Below are 22694 nucleotides of genomic sequence, written 5' to 3' on the forward strand. Positions count from 1 at the left end.
ATTTAAGAATTGGCGGTAATAGTAATGGAGGCATGTGATGCAACAAAGCAAGTGTATGAGCTTATGTAGCATCAGCCAAAAAAAAAAAAAAAAAAAAAAAAAATCCACACATCCATTCCCTCTGAAAGTTTGTTGAGTTCCTCCTTGAATTTATTTAGGCAACGAACTTCCACAGTGACAGATGGAAGTTTGTTCCAGCAATTAACCACCTACTGGCTAAAAGCAAATTTCCGCACATCTATTCTACAACTGTCTTTCCTCAGTTTTAATTTATGCCCCCTCAGGTTTGTAATTTGAGCAGGGGGAAGAATTCAGCATGCTCAACCCATTCAAGGTCTTATACACCTCATTCAGATCACCTTGCAGGTGCCTAGTCTCCAGCTGCTGCAATTTGCAGAACTTAAGTGTGTCTTGGTAAGAGGACCCCTTTGTTCCCCTCACCAATCCTGTTGCCCTTCTCTGTACATGCTCAAGCAACTCTACATCCTTTCCAAAATGAGGCCTCCAGACCTGTATGCAGTACTCAGGGTGTGGCTTGACCATTGCCTTATATAAAGGGATAATCACCTCTACCCTACTAGCAAAATTCCTGTATATCATTGACAATGCCCCATGACCTTCTCTGGCAGCCTGTCTGCATTGCTCAGAAAACTTCATATCTGACTGCACAATTACTCCCAGGTCTTTTTCATTTTCTACCACACTAAGTGTAGTACCACACAGTTGGTACTTTTCTCTGATTTACGGTTGATTGATTTGATTATCAATTATCAATTGATTATCAATATTTGAATCAATTAATTGATTTCTTCATTACTTTAGAAAGAGTAGAAGTAAGTGCAATGAGATGATAATTGGATGGGAGGGATTTGTCACCCTTTTTAGAAACTGGCTGGATATGAACGAATTTCCAAGCAGAAAGGAAAACACCTTTGGAATAAGAAATTGAAAAAAAGGCGACACAGAACAGGATCAAGTTCAGGAGCATAAGTTTTGAGAACAAGAGTAGAAATACCATCAGGACTTGGAGCTTTCTTAGCATCAACTTGTTAAATCCTTCTGACATCCTTTTGATGGAAGACTGCAGGAGGCATTGAATGAGTACACTGGGAATGGTAGGAGGTGCCAATAGCTTTGGCAAGAGACCGGAATGCTCAATTACCATTTCAACAAGAAGCAAATTTTCTACTCTTAGTCTGTTCAGAATGTAGTTTGGACAGATTAATAACTGCTTTACAATTGTTGCAAGCTTTGGATACAAGCCAATTGCAATGAGGCTTATCTTGAACAGCCTTAGCACCTTTATTGGAAAACCAAGGTTTATATGAAGGACAAGATTTTAAGGTGAAGTGTGGAATAAAGGGTTTCATCCCTACAAGAATAATTTTGCTGACATGATCTGAGCAAGCATTGACATCAGAAGATATGAAACAGTAATCCAACCAAAGAAAAGAAGAAATGAAATCTCACAGATCATCCTATTTTGCATTCTTATAATGTCAGATAACATGAGTTTGAGAATGGCCATGAGAGAAAGGCTCCATTGGAGAAGACACATCACCAATTTGTGATGTGAGGTGCCTAGAAGACCACTCACCTCGATTGTGTTCTTAGAAGGGTTGTTAGAAATGGTTGTTAGAAAAACTTAGAAAAGGATGAAACGTGTTGGCTGTGTGCTTAGGATTGTCTGGTATTCTGGTAGGTAAAAGAATAATCTGTGTGAGGTCATTAGTAATTGCAAAAGCCGCAGCATCTTGAACAGCTGGGTCTGTGTGACTAGAAAATGGAAGCCAGCTGGAGTTGTGAACATTAAAATCACCAAGTTGGACTGGAGAAAAAGTTTCAAAGAGGATGTCAGAGTTCCAAGTGATTAGTGGAGTTGGGAGAATGATAGGGGCAACAGATGAATTTTACAGAATGTGGCAGAGAGAGACTTTGTCAGAAGATCAAAATTAGGAGATTCCAAATTACTGTCTCTAACAGGGAATATCAGGACAGATATATGCACAAGTGTACCACCTTTGAAGTGGAAGAAATCATACAGTGAATAATTCGGACAACTGAGATGAGCAGTGGTAAAATCAACCGATAACTGGGATTCTGTCAATAAAAAGGTCGTGGGGGTTTGGCAGACTAAGTAGAAATTGAGATTAGAACTGAGACCATGTATATTTTTGAAATGAACAAGGAAGTGTTTGGGAGGTTTAGGTATTTTCACAGATAAGTTTGTTCTTTAGTTTGACAATTCATGATGTATTCAGTAGTAAGAAAAGGTGGGGAGGACATGCTAGCTGATCTGGAAGCCTCCTAGAGAGTTACCAATAGAAGTCTGGTGTACTATCAAGTGACTGGCCTGTGAACACCATTTTAGAGCTGTACCCTCGAAATGTAAGGAAAATTGGATCTCACTGTGATGTCCATCATAACCTCAAAAGACATTAATGATACTGCATGAATAAGAGATGAGGGAGGAGTTTCTGGAGCTTTTCTCTATAAAATCCCCCCCCCCATATTTAGTCTCCAGACTAAACATGGGCTACATGTTTAGTCTCTGCACTACAAGTGTGTATATCTTTGAATTCCAGTTGAGCAAATTCATTAACTTAGAAGTGAGATTCTTCTTTTTATCATACAAGGTGATAACTGGTTTATCACCCTTGGATATGATAGTTATAGTATTGAGACAGCATTCTCAACTATGGATCACTTTCACATAATATCACAGCTAATGGAGAAAGCAAATGAATATAAAACACCATTATGCCTGGCATTTGTGGATTATGAAAAGGTTTTTTGAAGAATGATTTTGAAGAAAATATATGAGAAAGATACCTCCTTTATTAGACTAGACAAAGACAGTAGGAAATTTAAAATCGAGAAAGGAGTTCAATAAGGAGACACAATATCTCCGAAGCTGTTTACTGCTGCCCTTGAGGAAGCTTTCAGAAGATTAGACTGGTCGCAGAAAGGAGTCAATGTGAACGGAGAGTACCTAAACCATTTATGATTTGCAGATAACATTGTGGTCATAAGCCATGATCCCAAAGAATTAGAGGGAAATCTTAATCAGTTATGCACAGTTAGTAAGGATTTTGGACTAAAGATGAATGTGGCTAAAACAAAAGTAATGATGAACAAGTATGCCACAGAAAGGGAAATAATGATTGAAGGAGCAGTAATTGAAAAGGTGGAGTCATATACTTATCTGGGACAAGTTATTAGCTGTAATAATGATAAATGGCTGGAAGTCAAGAGAAGAATAAATTTTGGATGGATAGCATTCAGGAAATATAGTCACATACTGAAGAGCAATATCCCAGTTTGTCTGAAATGTAAAATAACGAACCAATATATACTCCCCACCATGACTTATGGAAGTGAAACTTGGGCACTCACCAAAAGAATGGAAGAGAAGCTGAGAACTACACAGTGAAGAATGGAATGAATTATATTGGGAATCAGACTGTTAGATAAGAAGAGAAACACATGGATTAGGCAGCAAACTCAAGTAAAGGACATTCTTATCAAAACTAAAGAACTAAAATGGTCTTGGGCAGGACACTTAGCTCGAAGACATGATGACAGATGGACTAAGAAAATAACAGAATGGTATCCAAGAGGAGCTAGAAGAAAACCTGGAAGACAAAGGCGGAAATGGATAGATGAAATTCATGAGTTTGTGGGTAGTAAATGGATGGCCAGTGCTCAAAACAGAAGGAACTGGAAAGTTGCTGGAGAGGCCTTCATCCTGCAGTGGATTGAAAATGGCTGATGATGATGACAATTTTGACAATGAATACAATCATTAACCGTATGAATAAGTTAACAGTCTTAGTTTTAATTCTAAATTGTTTTTTTATTTTTATCTTTCACGTGATTTAGGGTTTATGGTTTGTCATTTCTTACCATTAGTTCTGACATTAGGTTAAAACTGTTTTGGTTTTTATCTTCCTTATTTTTACTATGAATGTGGTTTATTATTTTATGTTTTTTTATGTACTGTTTTAATGTGTTTCTTTAACATCATTTTGTAGATATTTCTTTTGATTAGTTTTAAAGGATTTATATTCATTGTTATTTTTATTTTTAGGTGGGACTTATATGTTCAAGCCAAATTGTATATTGAAAAAAAGGATTATATACTGCAGTGTGTCCTTACAATTGTGTTAGGATTTTTTGCTTTGGAAATTTTGGTAAGAAATGATTTTTTTAGTATTTAATTCAGTAATAATAACAGGATAATATGATATGCCCTTTTGCATTACTTTGTATTTAAAAAGTTCTCCCCATCCATAAAAGCTGTGGCATTGATCCTTCATGTGCAGTACCTTCATTGAGTTGTTTTGGATATTGCATTGCTTCAAATTAATTTTGTTTTAATTTTTTTTTGTTTTATGAAATTTACAAATCAAAGTTTTTATTAAAAAAAAAAATATTTAGAAAAATTTTTCTGTTTATCAAAAAAAACACTAATTAATACTAAATTGCAACTTGTAAAGATATTGAAATTGTTAAAAGGTCAACACCATTTTGTAAAAACAATATGCAAATAAGTAAAAAAAATAAGTATAAAAGCTTTTAGCTAATTCAAAATTTGTTTCCAATAAATAAAGCCCATGACCACCAAATACGGAAGATGCGGAAAGGTCAGGGAATGACCATCGCATATCCCTGGAGCAATATAGCCTTAGTTGCTAATGCTCCTAAAAACCAAATAACAAACAACAATAAATAAAAAAAAAAGTGCCAAAAAAAAACAAAAAAAAAAAACCAGTCATAAAACAGTGTTTTAAAATGTGTTTTATGGTATAAAGTTTTATTTTACTCTTCTCTGCCACAAAATGAAATATGAGCATTCACATTACCGGATACTATTTAATTTAACACTTTTATATAATTTATTCCAGCTTTGGGTTATTACTAAGGCTTTGTAAAAATATTAATAAATATAAATAAACAATTATTGTGTTTGAACAAAGCAGAAGCAGCATTGGGACCCTTTTAAATGACTAACTGAACTGAACTAAATTGAGTTTGGAAGTTGTTGGAATAACATTTAAGAAAAATGAACTCAGGGTAAACACTGCTCAAGTATGGATTTCCCTTAGTAACTTGAAATGGACAATATAAATTTGATCAAATTTCTTTTTATTAAACATGCTTTATAGATAGATCAAAGAGCAGATTAAAACTGTTCTGACTTGAGATTCATTTAGAAGTAATAGTTGCAGATAGTAAACCTGACAGTTTCCTCGCTGCTAAATTTTATTTTAGGAACTTCTTGAAGGAAATTAGTGTCTATGACTTTGTGGAAAGTTTGTATAAAAAAAACTATTTTCAAAATGATAGTTAATGAAATGTGAAAATCTGGCTAGCTCACTGTTTATAGACAACATCAGAATTGTTGGAAAAAAAAAAATTATTTAGCATCCTGAAATTTGTTTCTTACAGCAATATACTCTTTATGTATTAATCCCAACCACTACACTAATCAAAAAGCAACAAATAATGTTAACTTTGATTCCAGAATATCACTAAGAGACAATTAAATTTCATTTTTGCTGCAATCATAGTTTTAATCTGCAAAATTCTATTCCTTTTGATAATATATATAAAATAGGCATACTCAGCATTCACAGTCAGCTTTTATCATGTGGATACATCAAGAAATGACAAAATTTAACTTGAAAAAACAAATTCACATTATTATTTTAATGGTAATGGAGCTTTTCACTCATATCCATATATGTGTATTTTTTTTAAAGGGCCAGTTTGCATGTTATGCCAGCTGAAAAATCTGGATTAACTCACTGGGGGTGGGGAGTACTTTGCCTGAGATCGGCTAACTATAGCCTTAATCAAAGAAAACCTTTAAAATTTTTCCATTCTTTGGTGGGAATCAAACCCAGATCTCTCTCTCTCTCTCTCTCTCTCTCTCTCTCTCTCTCTCTCTCTCTCTCTCTCTCTCTCTCTCTCTCTCTCTCTCTCTCTCTCCCCCCCCCCCCCCCCAAAAAAAGAGTGGCAGATGGTGATGTATCATACCAACTAAGTTTCAGTGGAGGACAAGAAAATGATATATGAACTCATTTGCCAAATTATGCCGCACTGTTCTGTTCCTTGGTAACCTGCTTATAATAGTAATAGTATTCGCCATATAGTGCAAGAAAGCCACAGGTTTTTGTTGCACTGGCAAAAAAACAAACAAATACAAAGTAGATAAGAAAATACAAATTGTATGCTTCTCTCCTCATATAACTATCTGCTTGATATTTGAATTTATTCAGTCAGCCTCAACTACCTGCAAGGACAACTTATTCTATCAATCAATGACTTGCTGGCTAAAAAACTTCCGACAGTCTATCTAAACATCAACCCCTGTAATTTGAATTTATGGCTGCTAGTTTTGGATTCTTTATAACAGTGAAAATTCCAACTTACTTCATTTTAATAATCTCTCTCTCTCAGAGCCTTATTAACCTCAATCGGGTCACCTGATTTGCAAGCTCCATAGCCCACATAATCGGAGTCTTTCCTTTTTGTGGATCTGACCATTCAAGTTGCCCATATTTGAACCCTTTCAAGAAGCTCGGTATCTTTTTTTCAGATGCGGTTTCCATACTTGAACACAGTATTCCAAATGTGGTCTTACAATTGCTTTATACAGTGAGATTATGATCTCCCTGTCTCTGTAGGATAGTGTTCAATAAATCATTGATAGGACACCATGGGCTTTCCTCTCTACCTGTTTACACTGTTCAGAAAACTTCATATCTGCCCTTATCATAACTCCCAGAGTTACGATAAGGTTAAGACTTTCTTCCTCCACTGTTTTTAATTCAACTGTACCAAATTATAATTTATTTTGGGGTTGCTATTCTCCTAGTGTAAGACCTTGTATTTAGCTGCATTAAAACATAGCTGTTGCTTCTCTGACCATCTTTGAAGTCTGTTAAAGTCATCCTGATGGAATGCTTCTTGGCACTGATCATTAACAACTCTACCAATTTTTGTGTTGTGTGCAGATTTTGACTTGTCTTCTACCCCTTTTTCAAAAAACGAGAAACAACAGTGGTCCAAGAATCTATCCTTGGGGGACCCCACTCCTAATGTTACACCAACCTGAAGAATATCTATTAATGACAACCCTCTGCCTTCTACCCTGTAGCCACCCAGCAGTCCATCTTATAACCTTTCCAGTAATCCAAACCTCTTCCAGCTTATACAGTAACCTCTTCTGAGAGACCAAGTCAAATGGCTTGCTCAAATCCAAATAAACTGTCAGAATTGTTCCCTCCATCCAGCTCATGATTAACTGTGTCAAAATAGCCTACTAAGTTAGTTAATTAAACATGATTTTTCCTTAATAGAACCATGTTGTGTATATCCTTTAGAATGCCATATCTATCTAAATGTCCCTGGTTGCACTCTTAATCATTGTGGCTAAGCTTTTCCCTCCAACTGAAATCAGACTAACTAGTAAGTACTTACTAACTCCACTCTTAGAACCACCTTTATGTATTGGCGATGCGTTGGCATTTCTCCAATTTAAAGGTATCTCCCCCCAAGTCCAACAATGCCCTCATAATTATTCTCAGTGGTTCAGTATGCTCTTTGGCAGTCTCCCTCAAAATTACCAGGTATATGCAGTTAACACCAGGAGCCTTACTTGCCTTTATACTCAAAAGTTTTTGTAATAAAGAGTTGTCTGTAATCACTACATCACTAATTTCATATGGCTCAGCCTCACTTGTACAACTTCTTCTCAGCATGATGGGTCTTTCGTCAGTAAAGACCAATGCAAAGTATCTATTCAATTTATTCGCAACATCAGCTGAGTTATTTAAGAATTTCTTACACTTAGTGCACAAGGGTCCAATCTGATTCATTTTATTCTGCATTGTATTCACATACATGAAGAATTCCTTTCTCCCATTCTTTCCTCTCTTAGCGAGTGCTTTTTGTATGTAGCCTTGGCCTCCCCAACTTCTTTGTGGTACTATTACATATCAACTTGTACCTGTTGTAGGCTTCAGTACTTCTTATTGCTCTGTAACCATTCCATGCTATCTTTTTGTGCTCTATTTGACTGGCCAGCTCCGCATTCATCCATTTCGGCATCTTCCTTCTGCAATATTTTCTTAATGATATGTATGCATTGATGGCTTGTATGCATTGATTCAATGCATTGATGCATTGAATTTGCGAATGCTTTAAAAGTATTCGCAAATTCAAATGTATTTGCCCTCACTTGGCAATCTGTCCAATTAATAGTGCCATATAGTACACTTTGAACTGTTAAAGTTACCTCTTTAGAAGTTAAAACCTGTGCCTTTACCTTTAAGTATGGCACTGTTTTTTTTCATCTTCCAACTGACGATTACATGATCACTTCCTGACAGTGGTTCCTGTACTTTAAGCCCTGTGATGTCATCTGAATCATTAGTAATGATGAGGTCAAGAATATTCTCACCCGTAGTACTCTTTCTAACATGCCTAGTATAAATAATAATCATCTAGTTTATTTAAAAAAAAATTTTTTTCCCTGGTGGGTTTCCCTTCTATTTATTCCAATCAATCTGGGGCAGATTAAAGTCAGCGCCTCCATAGCCAGGTGGGCAGGAGCAGCACTGCATAGCACACGCTTCTTGATTAGACCGGGGTTCGAGCCCGTGAGCCACCAACTATGGAGGATGCGGAAAGGTCAGGAAATGACCACCGCATATCCCCGGAGCAATATGGCCTTAGTTGCTAATGCTCCTAAAAAAAAACCAAACCAAGCAGATTAAAGTCACCCATAATAAGACATTCACACTTGCTTGCTTGCCTGCCCTTTCCATATCTGCATGTAGAAATTCTCGTCATACTTTTCACAATTTTCCAGTCTGTGGACTACTCCTATTCTCATTATACCTTTGCTTCCAACTAACTTACACCACACAGATTCTATGCTGGCAGAAGCAACTTCAGACTCAGTCAAAGCTCTTTTTGCACTCAGGCTGCTCTTTGATAAGAAGCATGACCCCTTCTATTTTCCCTTACTTTTCTAAATACATTATACATACTGTAGTGGAACTTGTCATTCCCAATTTCCCGGTGGCACCATGTTTCTGTTAACCCTATTACGTCAGCATTAGTTGTCCTAACCAGGAGTTCAATTTCAGCCATTTTATTGACAACTTTCCTGGCATTACTCTAGACACAGTTAAGACTAAGTAATCTTTTGTAGCTTACTTCTCTGATACACCACACCCTTGAGGTTATTTAGGTTTGTATCTCAAGCTTTATCTTCCCCCTCATTTGAAACATTGCTACCCTTAGAACATTTTATCAACATTGGCTGTTGTGGCAACAAACAAGAATTCTTGAGGTGAGTGCAAGCATGACTTTGACTCATACCATCAGATAAACAGATTCTCTCAGCACATCTCTCCTGTTGTGTCTGGGCAGAATTGCAGACACGTACACATTCTGACCTAACTTGCAACATTTTTTTTTCAGCATAGTCCTATATTTATCCAGCAGGTTGTGAACATTTAATATTGTTATTACCTGCATGAATAATAATGCTCTCTTTACATCCCTTAATAGCTGACAATCTGTTGGTAACATTATCAATTGTTGCTCCTGGCAAAACACTGGATTCTGGACACCTATGTTTATTACAGAAACTAATACCTACCCATTTCCCTGACAATAAAGTTTCCCAATAAAACTGGATCACCTTTGATCAGAGAGGTCTACACCCAACTTCTTTTTTTGGGACCCGAATCTGGTGTGCATCATTTGGCAAGTCACGAGATACTTGAGTCCCTGATGAGTTCCCAATTACATTTGTTTCTAGGGCAAGCACTCATTTCTTCAGTGACTCAAATTCTCATAATGTACCAAGTTCTAATTTGAGATCAGTACACACCTTACGTCGGGTGCAAAGAAAAGAATCATCATTTGAGCTAGGTCTGTCTGTTGGACCAGCCTTAGAATACATGCCACAGGTTTTACAAATGACAAAGTCGTGACTCACATAGGAAATGTTTGCAGGCATTTCCTCCTGAGTCATGATGTCTTTGGACTTTGTATTGTAATTGGATCTTATAGCAACCATTATTTAAGTAAAATTTGAACTTTAGGAAGATTATGAAATTAAATTTACAATATATTACAGAATTTTTATTAACAAAATACTATAGAAATTAAACTGTTCACAAAACTTTAACTACTAAAGAGGTTAAATTTAAGCTACCAAATGAAAGTTATGAATTTCCTGCCAAAATATCGATAGCAAAGGCTTATAGAGATCTGTTTTCATTCCACAATAGTGAAGCAGACAAATCAATCAATTTGATGACTAAAGCAATTATTCAGTTATGAAGTTTCATAATTAAAAATTAATTTAATTCATATCATGAACCTTTATTTCATAAATCGGATAGGTTATAGGGTTATGATAAATCTGATTACTCTCAAGACCAGAATTAAATTAATTTTAATTATGAAATTACATAATTGAATAATCACATTGGTTGTCAAGTTGATTAATTTGTCTGTTTTCACTTTTGTGGAACTTCTTCTTCCAAGTACATTGGGAGATTGTTTGAAGTAATGAAGAGAAGTTGGAAGTAATGAATGAAATTGAAAATTCAAGTTTGAAATTTATGGCTACTGATTTCAAGATAAATGGTTAAATAAATTATTAAAATTGATATTAGTTAGTGTTGTAGTTTTATTTAATAGTCATATCAACCTATACTGATTTAAGTTTAAACAACCTATTTTTTTTTTTTTAAGTTGCCATACCATCATTTATTTACCTTGCACATGAGTGATGAACAATAAATTTTATCTTATATCTGAAGAAACATTTATTGTAGTATGCTAAAACACACTGTTGATAAACTAAGTTGTGCTTGCAGAAAAAGTTAGTAGGAAAAGAAAGAAGGCAATCTCTTTTTAAAATTGAGGTGATTTTTCTTCTATGTATTGTTTAATGTGTACAGTATATAGAATGTGAAAATTTTGGTATATATATAATATAAACCCTTTGTTATATCTTATAGTTGATGAATAATACTCTAGCCTCTCTTTATAAATTTATATTTTTATTTTATACCAACTGTTTTTATATCTAACCCTTGTATCCTTTGTTTTCTTTGGATTTAAGGTGTAATTTTATTTGTTTTAATAAATAAGAAATTCAACAGTTTTCTCTGCTGAAATGTATTTCAGGTAGCATCATTTTTCAGACGAGAATTGCTATCATTTGGACTTGTAGCATTTGCAGTTTGGCCATTTTTTACAAAATTAAAGGACTCAAATAAAGTAAGTTGGAGAATTTGCATACAGTGGAAACAAATCTTATCTGTTAAGTCTTATTATAACATCTTGTTATTATGATATTCAGTTAAAATAATAATTTTCATTTATTATTATTTGTGATGTTTCATCAACCATCCACTGAGAATAGACATTCTGAGAATATGCTGATCATCAGCCTTGTTTAAAAATTGATCAAGGATGTATTTAACTAGATGACTAAATGACTGAGAATCTTTCAGTCATTTAGTCATCTATTTTCAGTTATCTTTGACTGGTGTCTGAATGCAAGATTTGTTATGTTAGTTAGTATAGTATAGTATATAATATAATATTGTCAATTAATCAGTAAAATCTATTAATTTTGTTAAATTTTGTTGTCAGTTAAATTGTACTTTTAACTAAATACATATAACGACTTAGATTACAAACGTAACATAATTAATTAATACATAACTTGATACGGAAGTTATATAAACGGAAATCGTAGAAAATACTTGATACTGAAAAATATGTATAGCGTTATAACTGTGTTGGGATACAAGTTTAGGGTTATACTTTTGTACTGAAATTGAAATTTTATTAAAATTAAATCAAAATCATGACTGAGACCAGAGCAGCAAAGCAAAAGGCTCAAGCTAATGGGAGTGCTGTGGCTCAGAGGAGAACTGAGGGGGGCAGTTGCCCTCTGAATCACAGCCTTTTAAAATGCACTGTTTGCATGATGTTTGTGGAGCAAGCTGGTACGGGACATGATATTGCCATGGGGGATGTCTTTGTGTGTGCACGATGCAAAGAGTGTAACGAAATCAGGCGACAACTCAGCGTTGTTATGGGCCTATATGAGAGCTTGAAGGACAGGGTGGATGCCCTCGAAGGATCTAAATTGAGGGGCCCATCAAGCTCTCAGCTGCCCACATCAACACCAGAGCTTGCACTTGGTCATCACGCAACACAGCGGCAACCCCCAATGCAGAATGCGCTGGTCCAACAGGAACTAGTAGTTGTTGGTGACTATTGTCAGGGAAACGGGGAACATGCTTTGTAAAAAGGATAGGTGGAACAGGACCAGGGTATGTCTGCCAGGGGCAAAGGTTGATGACGTTGTAGAGCGGATATCATCTTTTAAGGGCACAAAAGGTGATATAGTTGTACACGTTGGCACAAATGATATTAAGAGTAGGAGACTGGCAGAATTACTTAACAAGTACAGGTCACTGTTGAAAAAAAGCCGTGAATTAGGGTTGAATTTGAAAGTGTCTGCAATTCTGCCCAGACACGATAGGAGGGAGTATATGATGAGAGCCTTGTGGATCAATTCGGCCCTGAAAAGATTGTGCAAAGCTCAAGGGGTAGAATTTTTTTCTGCCTGGTTTGTACTTGTTAACAGGAGTGACTGCTTCTACAGGGATGGGATACACTTAAATAGAAAGGGTGCAAGAATATTTGCCGATGCTATCGAGGCAGTGTTAAGTGGGTCGGAAAACAGCTAGCTTGGGGGATACAAGGACTAATAGATTAACAGTAGCCACTGGCAGAGGTGAAAGTGATTCTTAAACTGCTTCTATTGGAATGAGCAGAAAACAAGATGTAGGTTGTTTCAGAGACTGCTGGGAGTTATTGCGGTACAAGTGAACACATGGGTTGTGTTAGGGTAGCTAAGAATAGGAACAGGTGCATGTATACTTGCGTGTACACCAATGCTAGGAGTTTGGTAAATAAATTTGATGAATTTGAGGTATTGCTCAAAGCATCAAAGGCAGATATTGTTGGGATATCAGAGACATGGTGTCACACAGTTATAAGGAATGCAGAACTGGAATTTGGTGAGTACAACACCTACAGAAAGGATAGACAGGATAGGAAGGGAGGAGGGGTTATGCCATTAGTTAAGAAACACATAAAATCCAAGTACAGGCCAGTCGACATCGCTGGACAGTGCAGTGTCGAGTCAGTTTGGTGTGACATAAGCATTGGGAGAGTGCTTATGTAATACCAAACCAAAATTGAGAGTTGGAGTGTGCTATAGGCCTAATGACTCTGATGAGTATAATAAGAAAATGTACAGGGAAATAGAGTGGGCCAGTAAATCAGAGAATCTTATAAAGGGGGATTTTAATTTCCCAGATATTGACTGGAATTTGTGGGTTGGTCACTCACACACTAGCAAGGCTTTTGTGGATTTATTGGATGATTGTTTTCTACATCAGCATGTTCGTGAGGCAACAAGAGGGAGCAATACTCTTGATTTGATTATCAGTAGTGATTCTTCATGCATTAAGAACCTGCAGATAAATGAACCACTAGGTGGCAGTGATCACAGTGTGTTGAAGTGGGATTTACTCAAGGAGGTAACTACCATCACAGGTAAAGGGAAGGGTTTTTGTTTTCGTAAAGGTGACTGTGATGGTCTGAGACAGTATTTAAATTCTATACAGTGGGACCAACTGATGATGTTACCAACAGCAAATTCAAAATGGGAAGCATTCAAAGAACTTATCTTGGAAGCTACTAGGCTTTACATACCAACTAAGAAATATTGTTCAAGGTTTAGGTCTAAATGGATGTCAGATGAACTAATGAGACACATGGCAGAGAAGAAAAATGCATGGGATACATAAATTAACACGTGACACAGAAGCCTATGATAGATATAAGCTGGTCTGTAACAAAGTCACAAAGGAGGTTAGGCAGGCAAAGGCAGATTATGAGAAATCTTTGGCAAAGGATGCAAAGAAAAACAGCAAAGAGTTCTTTACTTATGTAAACTCTAGTCGGAAGGGGATGAATCAGATTGGTCCACTTGATATCGATGGTTCAACTGTTGATGATCCTGCTCAGGTAGCTAACAAACTAAGTGAATATTTTGCATCGACATTCACACATGAGGAGTTATTCAGCGAGGGGAATGTCAGAGGTGTATTAATCTCTGTCATTAAGTTAGATAATCTTGTAATAACTGAGAGTAAAGTGGAGGAGAAATTGTTGAAGATAAACACAAGAAAGGCACCTGGGGTGGATGGGATCTATCCAGTTATATTAAAGGAGGCAGCAAAGGAAGTAAGCAAACCCATAGCCATAATTATGAGAGCTTCCTTGGACTCAGGGGAGGTACCCATAGACTCAGGACTCAGGGGAGGTACCCATATATGGAGATGTGCAAATGTGACCCCAATCCACAAAGGAGGATCAAAGGCTGACACAAGAAATTATAGACCTGTGAATTTAACTTCTGTTCCAGGAAAATTAATGGAGGCACTGGTTAAAGAAGCACTACAGGATCATCTAGACAAGACTTCAGTTATAGCTTGGACACAGCATGGTTTTGTTAAGGGGAAGTCTTGCCTGACCAATTTGATTGGATACTATGATGCAGTCACAAAAGAGCTGGATGCAGGGAATAACTTTGATATTATATACTTTGATCTTAGAAAGGCTTTTGATACTGTTGCACATGGAAGACTGCTGCACAAATTGGAGCAGTGTGGCATTGGAGGCAAATTGCTGCTATGGATAAAGGGGTGGTTGAGGAGTAGAAGACAGAGAGTGGTAATCAATGGACACTGCTCATCGTGGACTAATGTTATTAGTGGAGTCCCTCAGGGTTCAGTGTTGGGTCCATTATTGTTTTCTGTATTTATAAATAATATTGATGATGGTATATCAAGCTTAATGTCCAAGTTTGCAGACAATACAAAGGTTGGCAGGGTTGTTAAGGACACTACTGACGCTATGCTGCTGCAACAGGATCTGGAAAGGTTGAGCAGATGGGCTGAGAGGTGGCAAATGAAGTTTAACATTGACAAATGTAAAGTACTACATATGGAAAACTGCAACCCCAGAGCAACGTATCAACTCTGTGGTACTACACTGACAGTGGTAGAGAATGAAAAGGACCTGGGGGTAATTGTGCAGGCAGATATGACGTTCTCTGAGCAGTGCAGATGGGCTGCAAGAGTAGCTCATGGTGTCTTGTCAGTGATATACAGGAATGAATTTTTCTAGCAGAGATAAGCAGGTGATTATTCCCTTGTATAAGGCAATGGTCAGGCCACACCTTGAGTACTTTATACAGGTCTGGAGGCCTCATTTCAAGAAGGATGTAGAGCTGCTGGAATGAGTACAGAGAAGGGCAACAAGATTAGTGAATGGAACAAAGGGTTGCTCTTACGAAGAAAGGCTTAAGTTTTGCAAATCACAGTGTCTGGAGACTAGGCACCGGCGAGGTGATCTGATAGAGGTGTATAAAGAGTTGAATGGTTTGAGCATGCTCAATGCTGATGGGAATCTTACTCTTGCTCAGAATAATTACCTGAGAGGGCATAAATTCAAATTAAGGAAAGACAGATGTCAGATAGATGTTTGGAAATTTGCCTTTAGCCAGCGGGTAGTTGATTGGTGGAATAGACTTTCATCCCTTGTTGTGGAAGTTGATAGCCTAAATAAATTTAAGGCGCAGCTGGACAGGTATTTTGAATGAACGGAGGAGTGAAGTGGTTTTTGTTTTTTTTTTTTTTTGGCTGATGCTGCATAAGCTTGCTTTCTTGCATCATATGCCTCTGCTAATGTTCTCCCCCTTCCCCACTTCCTAACTTATGACTGAATTTTAAATGAATATATCTTTTTATAAATTGAAGTAATAATAAAATGAAAGTAGCATTTGTCTCATTGCATACTTGCCAGTTATTATGAATTCTTCATAAAATTTACTAAAAGCATCTGCAAAATTGCACATTTTTGTAGCAGTCCCGGTCTTATTTAACAAACAGCATCCCTCAGTTTATCTATTGTGAAGCAGTAATTAGTGTACATTTCTTTTCTTGGGAAGAAGTCTACAAGTGGCTTAATGTAGTTTTCATTGCTGTTGCCATTGGAATATATGTATTCATTTTGCAGATTATTCTGCTGTTTCTTATGGCACATACTATTATCCCCCCCACCCTACTACCATGTAAGGAAATGATGCTTCTGTTATTCACATCACTTTCCTGTAATGTTATTTGCACCTTAATTTCTGAACATCCTTTGTATTTATATTAAAACATGTTTAAGGTGTTATATTATCTAAGAGGTTCAGACTCAAGAAATCTAAAAGAAATTTAAATTACATCCTCTTATCCATTATCATCCAAATATGTTATACCCTGCTGATATTCCATTACAATGGTACCAGAACAGTAAAGACCAGTCATCAACAGATTGGGTTATCTTGCATTCCAATAATTTGAAAATTTCATACATTTCACTGTTTTGTTTCTACCTTGTGACAGGGACCACCTTTCAACTTCAAAGCTTAGGCTTATGTTCACATTGGAAATTAAACTGTTATCCATGAGTTAATCTTAAATAAAGCTAATATTGATTTTATATAAATACCATCATGAAAAGGTGAACCTGCTGTTTATTTAAAACTCAAGATACTGTTGTAATATCTGTTTTGAGACTTATTGATGTATCATCCTATGAGTGGTCTCTGTTAGCAAACTTATGCCAACCAGTTAATAATGTATCATGTCTTAGTGAGCAAGCAAGTGGTATATGGAAGAAAAATTTCTGGTTAAACAATAAAAAAAAAATTGTGTACTTTTAACCCTTGATACTGAGCTGTGTTACATTTCTTGTATGTTGAAAAATTTCCTCCAATTATATTATTTTCAATTACTGTGATACCCTGGATTACGAGTAACTTGGTATGCAAGTGTTTTGCAAGACAAGCAAAAATTTTTAATAAATTTTAACTTGATAAACGAGCGAGGTCTTGTAATACGAGTAGTCAGTCCCCGTATAACACGTGTTTACACTACACGAATTCGATCATACACGATTTATAAATACGGGAACGATATCTTATATAACACGAACCGAATTCGCTTATACACGATTCGCCTTTGTGTTTACAAGAAATGGCAGTCGAACGCAGAATCACCCCAACCGAACGCAACCCGATAGGAATGAAGAGAAGATTTTGAAAATGTATTTATGGTTTTTTATATCAGTGAAGGGGAAACACATTTCACCATAATAACGTAAAAACCAACTATTCCAGATAGTATAATCGCAAATGCAATTAGATCGAGTTTACTACCAGTTTATAACAGATTCCACTAGCAGGAACGCAACTGGAAATTGTTTTATGGTAGTAACCCCTAGAAATGTGCTTTAGTAAAATGTGAGGTGGTAATAGTGCATCTCTGCCTTTATGGTGTTGTTTATTCAGTTGCTACACGAGTGCAGCTTTGTTTATGTGTATCAAGCGTGCCTCCTCGTTTTGTAATAGTGCGAGCGATGAATCTGATTTCCGTGAAATCCTCAAAAGGAGGCAAAAGCAAGTGTCATTGGAAAGATTCCTTGTTAAAGTCGCACAAAAAGAAAAAGTCAACAGATAGCAGTGATTCCGTTAGAGACAGTGAAAGTTGTTCTACCCAATAATTAATAAAGTCGATTGCTTTATGTATATTAAATTTAAATATTAAAAATATAAAAAGGTATGTATTTTGTATTAATCATTTTTACAGTATATGAATATTTTTGAGTTTTGGAACAAATCATCTGGGTTTCCATTATTTCTCATGGGGAAATTCGCTTTGATATACGAGTGCTTTGGATTACAAGCGCGTTTCCGGAACAAATTATGCTCGCAAACCAAGGTACCACTGTAAATCTGTTCTCAAATAAGAAACTGGTTTTTGCTCATTTTTTGAAAATATCACAAAAAAAACAATAATAAATAAATAAAATAAAGGTATGGTACATTGAAAATGTACCATACCTTTATGGTAAAAAGTATGGTACTTTTTTTTTCAATGTACCATACCATCCTTGTATGGTTCATTGAAAAAAAAAAGTTAAGACAGCAGGCATATATGGTATCTATTCTGGTTTCAATCAATTTTTGTAAAAAGGCAAGAAATAGTTTAAAATAGTAAAATTTAATATTTTGTTCTTTATTTTGATACTGTATTGGGTAAAACAATAACTTTAGCAACAATAACAGAAGCTCTGTTATCAAAAAAAAAATAAATAACTACCTTATGGCTGCAGCAGAATTGAAGGAAACCAAAGTATGAAAATTAACATAGTAGTGGGCAAACAAACAGTAGCACAATTTTTAAACAAGAGTTATAAAGAATTTTTCTGTGGTTATACGTCTCCATTTAAAAAAATAATTAGATTTACAGGTTGAAAATTGAAACTAAAGCCATGCAGGGGGAACACAAAAATTCTTGCTCACATGATTTTAATATATATTTTAATTTTTAACTTTTTTTGAAATTTTTTTGTTGATAGGGTAGTACTGATTAGCTGGTTAAAAATTTTTGTTTAAGTTTTGATTTACAGCTGCAGTTGTGTATTCACGAACAACGTCTATTCAAGGCCTTATACACCTCAATCAGATCACCTAGGAGGTGCCTACTCTCCAGGTGCTGCAATTTGCAGAACTTAATCCTTTCTTGGTAAGAGCACCCCTTTGTTTCCCTCACCAATCTTGTTGCCCTTCTTTATACTCATTCTAGCAACTCTGCATCCTTCCTAAAATGAGGTCTCCAGACCTGTACACAGTACTCTAGGTGTGGCCTGACCATTGCTTTGTACAGTGGGATAATCACCTCCCTGTCCCTGCTAGCAAAATTCCTATAGATCATTTATTATTCATTTATTATCCCCTTTTTCCACTTGCTTTCTGCTGTCCTTTAAACACTACAAATTATTTCTTGTGCATGATTACGTTGGCTGAAAGCAATATCGAGATGTTATCCTTTTTCTGTCGCTTCTTTTTTCGTCTTAAGCAAAGTTGAGTGTCTTTTCAACACTACTTTAATAGTCATTTATTCTTCCTTTACTTACACATCTGCCTCATTTGTTTAATTGCTTACTTCCCCGTCACACGGGCACAGTTCACTTTGACCATTTCACACCTTCCCTCCTCCCACACACTTGGGGTTACTTCAACCAATATAAATATGCATAGAACTATTAGATCATTTCTTTGGTCTCTCATACAGTCCTATGTTCACTACATTCCTCTAATTTCACAGTCTCCGGTCTGATCCTACAGCAAGTTGTCAAATAAACCTGACTTTATTCTTTCATCTTAAGTTTACTTTGTTTAAATTTCAAACTGGTCATTTTGCCTTCTTTCATACTTTCACTCTTTTTTCCTTTGATAGATTTTATTTTAGTATTTTTTCCTTTGTCAGAATTTATCAGTTTTATTTTAGCATTTTACTTTTATTTAGTTATTTATTTATTTTTGAATCATATTTTTTTTATTCCTTCCTTTTTGGTCTCTGTCGGGTCGACTATGATGTATACGTTTTGTATGTATACCTCATAACAGAAACAGAGACCTTGCCTATTACTGTGGCTCCTATGGTTTTGGCTGCCTCTATGAAGATGTAGTTAAAGTCCTAGTATCTACAGCTTTAGGTAACACTTTTATTTTTATGTTATTTTTAAGTTAATCTTAATTTTATTTAATTTCAGGAAATCTGCTTTTACCTTGCAGGCATTCTCAATTTATTCCATTGTAATTACACTTGACAGTAACCCTACTCAATACACTGATCAAAAATATTTGTCTATATATATGTATGTATGCATTGTTTTGGAAAGCTCTCTATTGTTCTATTAAATCTTGTTTTTATTTATTTATTTTTTTTTTCAGGATTGTTTGAAGGAGGATTGTCTGTCTTTGGAATTTTTTATTTTATACAGTTCTGGGATTATTATTATAAATTTTGGCTGTACTCCTCAAAGATAATTAGATATTTTTTTATATATTTAATTTCTGTATGTCAGAGTGTTTGTTAATAACACTTGGTGTTAAGGATAATTGAAATAAAAAAATTTATATAAGCACTATTAGCATTTGTCTTAGTGATTTACTGGAGATGGTCATATCCTTAGGATAAATTGACTTTTTTTTGACATTTAAATGCATAAAGAATATAAGGAACCATATTTTTTTCTGCATTTTTGGCATATTTAGTGTTAGTAGTTTTCAGAAACATCAAAGATAAAAAAAATAATAGTATAATAGCAATTAAACTGACATTATTTATTAGTAGCTTAATGCATGTTATTTTGAATTTACACACACAGTATTAACTTATGTTCATTTTTAATTTTAGAGATTGACTGCATTGTGGTTTTTTGCCTGTTTGACAATGGCTGTCTTTCCTCTTCTCCCAGTTGTAGGCAGGGAATCAAACTACAATTTAGTGTAAGTATATTTACAAATCACATATTACCAGTAATATTATTTTACACTTAATGATAATGTATTGTCTGGAAAACACTGCATTTTTTTTGCAGTTTCAGTGAAAATGAAACTGGAGTGTATCAAAGCACCTTATTTCAGGGTTATGTTGTAGTTATAATTTCAGCAATAGAGAAGAGTAGGGCCAATCTGCTGTTCCAGGTTGGCCCTATTTTACTCTATACCGGTAGTAATTGGAAAATTCAACCTACAGAGTGGTTTTATTGATATTTACACTTTGCTGGTGTGTGTTGTGCAAGATGTTCTATCTGTTTTCAAAATGCTGCTTTCCAGAGAGATTCTCATTTTGAGGACCAGGTTAGAGTCATGGGAATTCTACATCCAGGAATACCACACCATAATAGCAGGATGTGGAAGTCCTTGCTATTATGGTGAATATTCCAGTGTAAACACTGGAATATGCACTATAATAGCAAGGACTTCTGAACCATTGGTTCAGAAGTCCTTGCTATGGTGCTGCTTCATGGCATAATGTATATTGTTATGCAAGACACTGGATGAAGTTATAGCAATTCTCTCTCCTTTCAATGCAGTTCAGGTTGCAACACTGAAGGAGTAACAGTACCATGCTCATCTGTGACTTCAGTTTGATCCACAAATGGTTTTCTTGTTTAGTGAACAGTAGGTTACAGTACCGGTCAAAATCTTAATACTGGTATTTCGGTATTTTTAATATATGAAACCGGGATACCAGTATTCCAAAAACAAACAAACGTTTTTTCTCAATAAATTTTGATGACAATTAGGTGCAATAAAGTAAGGAAAAAACAAGTGAGTTTTTTCCTTACTTTATTGCACCCGTAATTACTTGAATTATGTTTTAAATAAACTTTTATTGCAATAATAAATATTCTGAAAAAAATCGTTAAAATACAGTTATTCTAAAAACAAAAAAATACATATTGTTACTGCAAAGTTTCATTATTTTCATTCCACACTCCCTGTTCGAATAAAGTGAGCTCTTAAGAAACATAAGCAATCAATAGTATGATCATTTAAAATGGATCTAATTTTGGTACATACAGTATTTGGCGGCAGAAAACGCCCTTTCGGATTCTATTCTAGTACTACTGTACTGAGATAATCGTAGATGATCTCAGTCCATATTTTCTAGGCTTTGAACTTTTTTAGCAAAAATAGTTAAAAGTATTTCATTAATTTCCGACTCAAGTTCATCTTTTAAAATCTCATTGGAGTCAAGTAATTTCTTATTTTGGAAAGAATTTGCGCAACACTGATGTTTTGTTCCATGTTGGTCTTCCATGGTTGAATTATTTTCATCATTTTTTGAAGGAGAAAGATGTTTTATTAAGCAAAGTATAATTTTCACTATAGTATCTTTACTGAGTCTGGGAGAGAGCAAAGAGTAAGAATAAAGAAGAGAGCAAAGAGTGCAGTTAAGCAAAGAAAAGAAGGACAAATCAGATTGGACCCTTATGTAATGGACGTGGGATAGTATTAGATAACATAGCTAAAGTTGCAGGTGAGCTCAACAGTTACTTTGCATCAATATTTACATAAAAAAATCCCTTTGTGTCAATGAGATATTATGGAAGTGAAGTTGAAAAACACCAATCCGTTGGATTGGTGTAAATTGGAAAATAAAGACAGTTCTAGGAGTGTAAAGGGAAATTACCGACCGGCCAGTCTAACTTCAGTAGTAGGGAAAATCATGGAGGCAACAATCAAGGGTGGAATTCAGGATCATTTAGATGGAAATGGAATCTTGTAGGACACATAGCATGGTTTTGTAAAGGGAAAAGCATGTTTAACAAATCTGGTTAGCCATTTTGACAGGTCACTTGTGAGCTGGATTTAGGGAATAATAGGCGCCTCCGTAGCCAGGTGGGAAGGAGCAGCAGTGCATAGCACACGCTTCTTGATTAGACCGGGGTTCAAGCCCGTCACCACCAAATACGGAGGATGCGGAAAGGTCAGGGAATGACCACCGCATATCCCGGAGCAATATGGCCTTAGTTGCTAATGCTCCTAAAAAAAAAAAAAAAAAAAAAAAAATAGGGAATAATTTCAACAATAAACACCTTCAATGAAAAAGGTGATACTTCAAGTATCACCTTTTTCATTGAAGTATCACCTATGGTCT

At 35.5% G+C, this 22694-nt stretch overlaps 1 protein-coding gene across 1 annotated transcript in view; it reads left to right on the plus strand.

Moving 5' to 3' along the window:
• Positions 1–22694, plus strand: part of LOC150078681 (GPI ethanolamine phosphate transferase 1-like) — a 132411-nt gene that overhangs the window by 78571 nt on the left and 31146 nt on the right. The window contains exons 14-16 of the mRNA XM_090383893.1: positions 4091–4193; positions 11224–11316; positions 20442–20533. Coding sequence (XP_090240019.1) covers positions 4091–4193; positions 11224–11316; positions 20442–20533 — 288 coding nt within the window. The remainder of the gene's footprint in view (positions 1–4090; positions 4194–11223; positions 11317–20441; positions 20534–22694) is intronic.

This window comes from Mastigoproctus giganteus, chromosome 10, assembly GCF_048544385.1.
Source record: "Mastigoproctus giganteus isolate SK-2022 chromosome 10, ASM4854438v1, whole genome shotgun sequence".
In the NCBI taxonomy this organism is placed as follows: Eukaryota; Metazoa; Arthropoda; class Arachnida; order Uropygi; family Thelyphonidae; genus Mastigoproctus; species Mastigoproctus giganteus.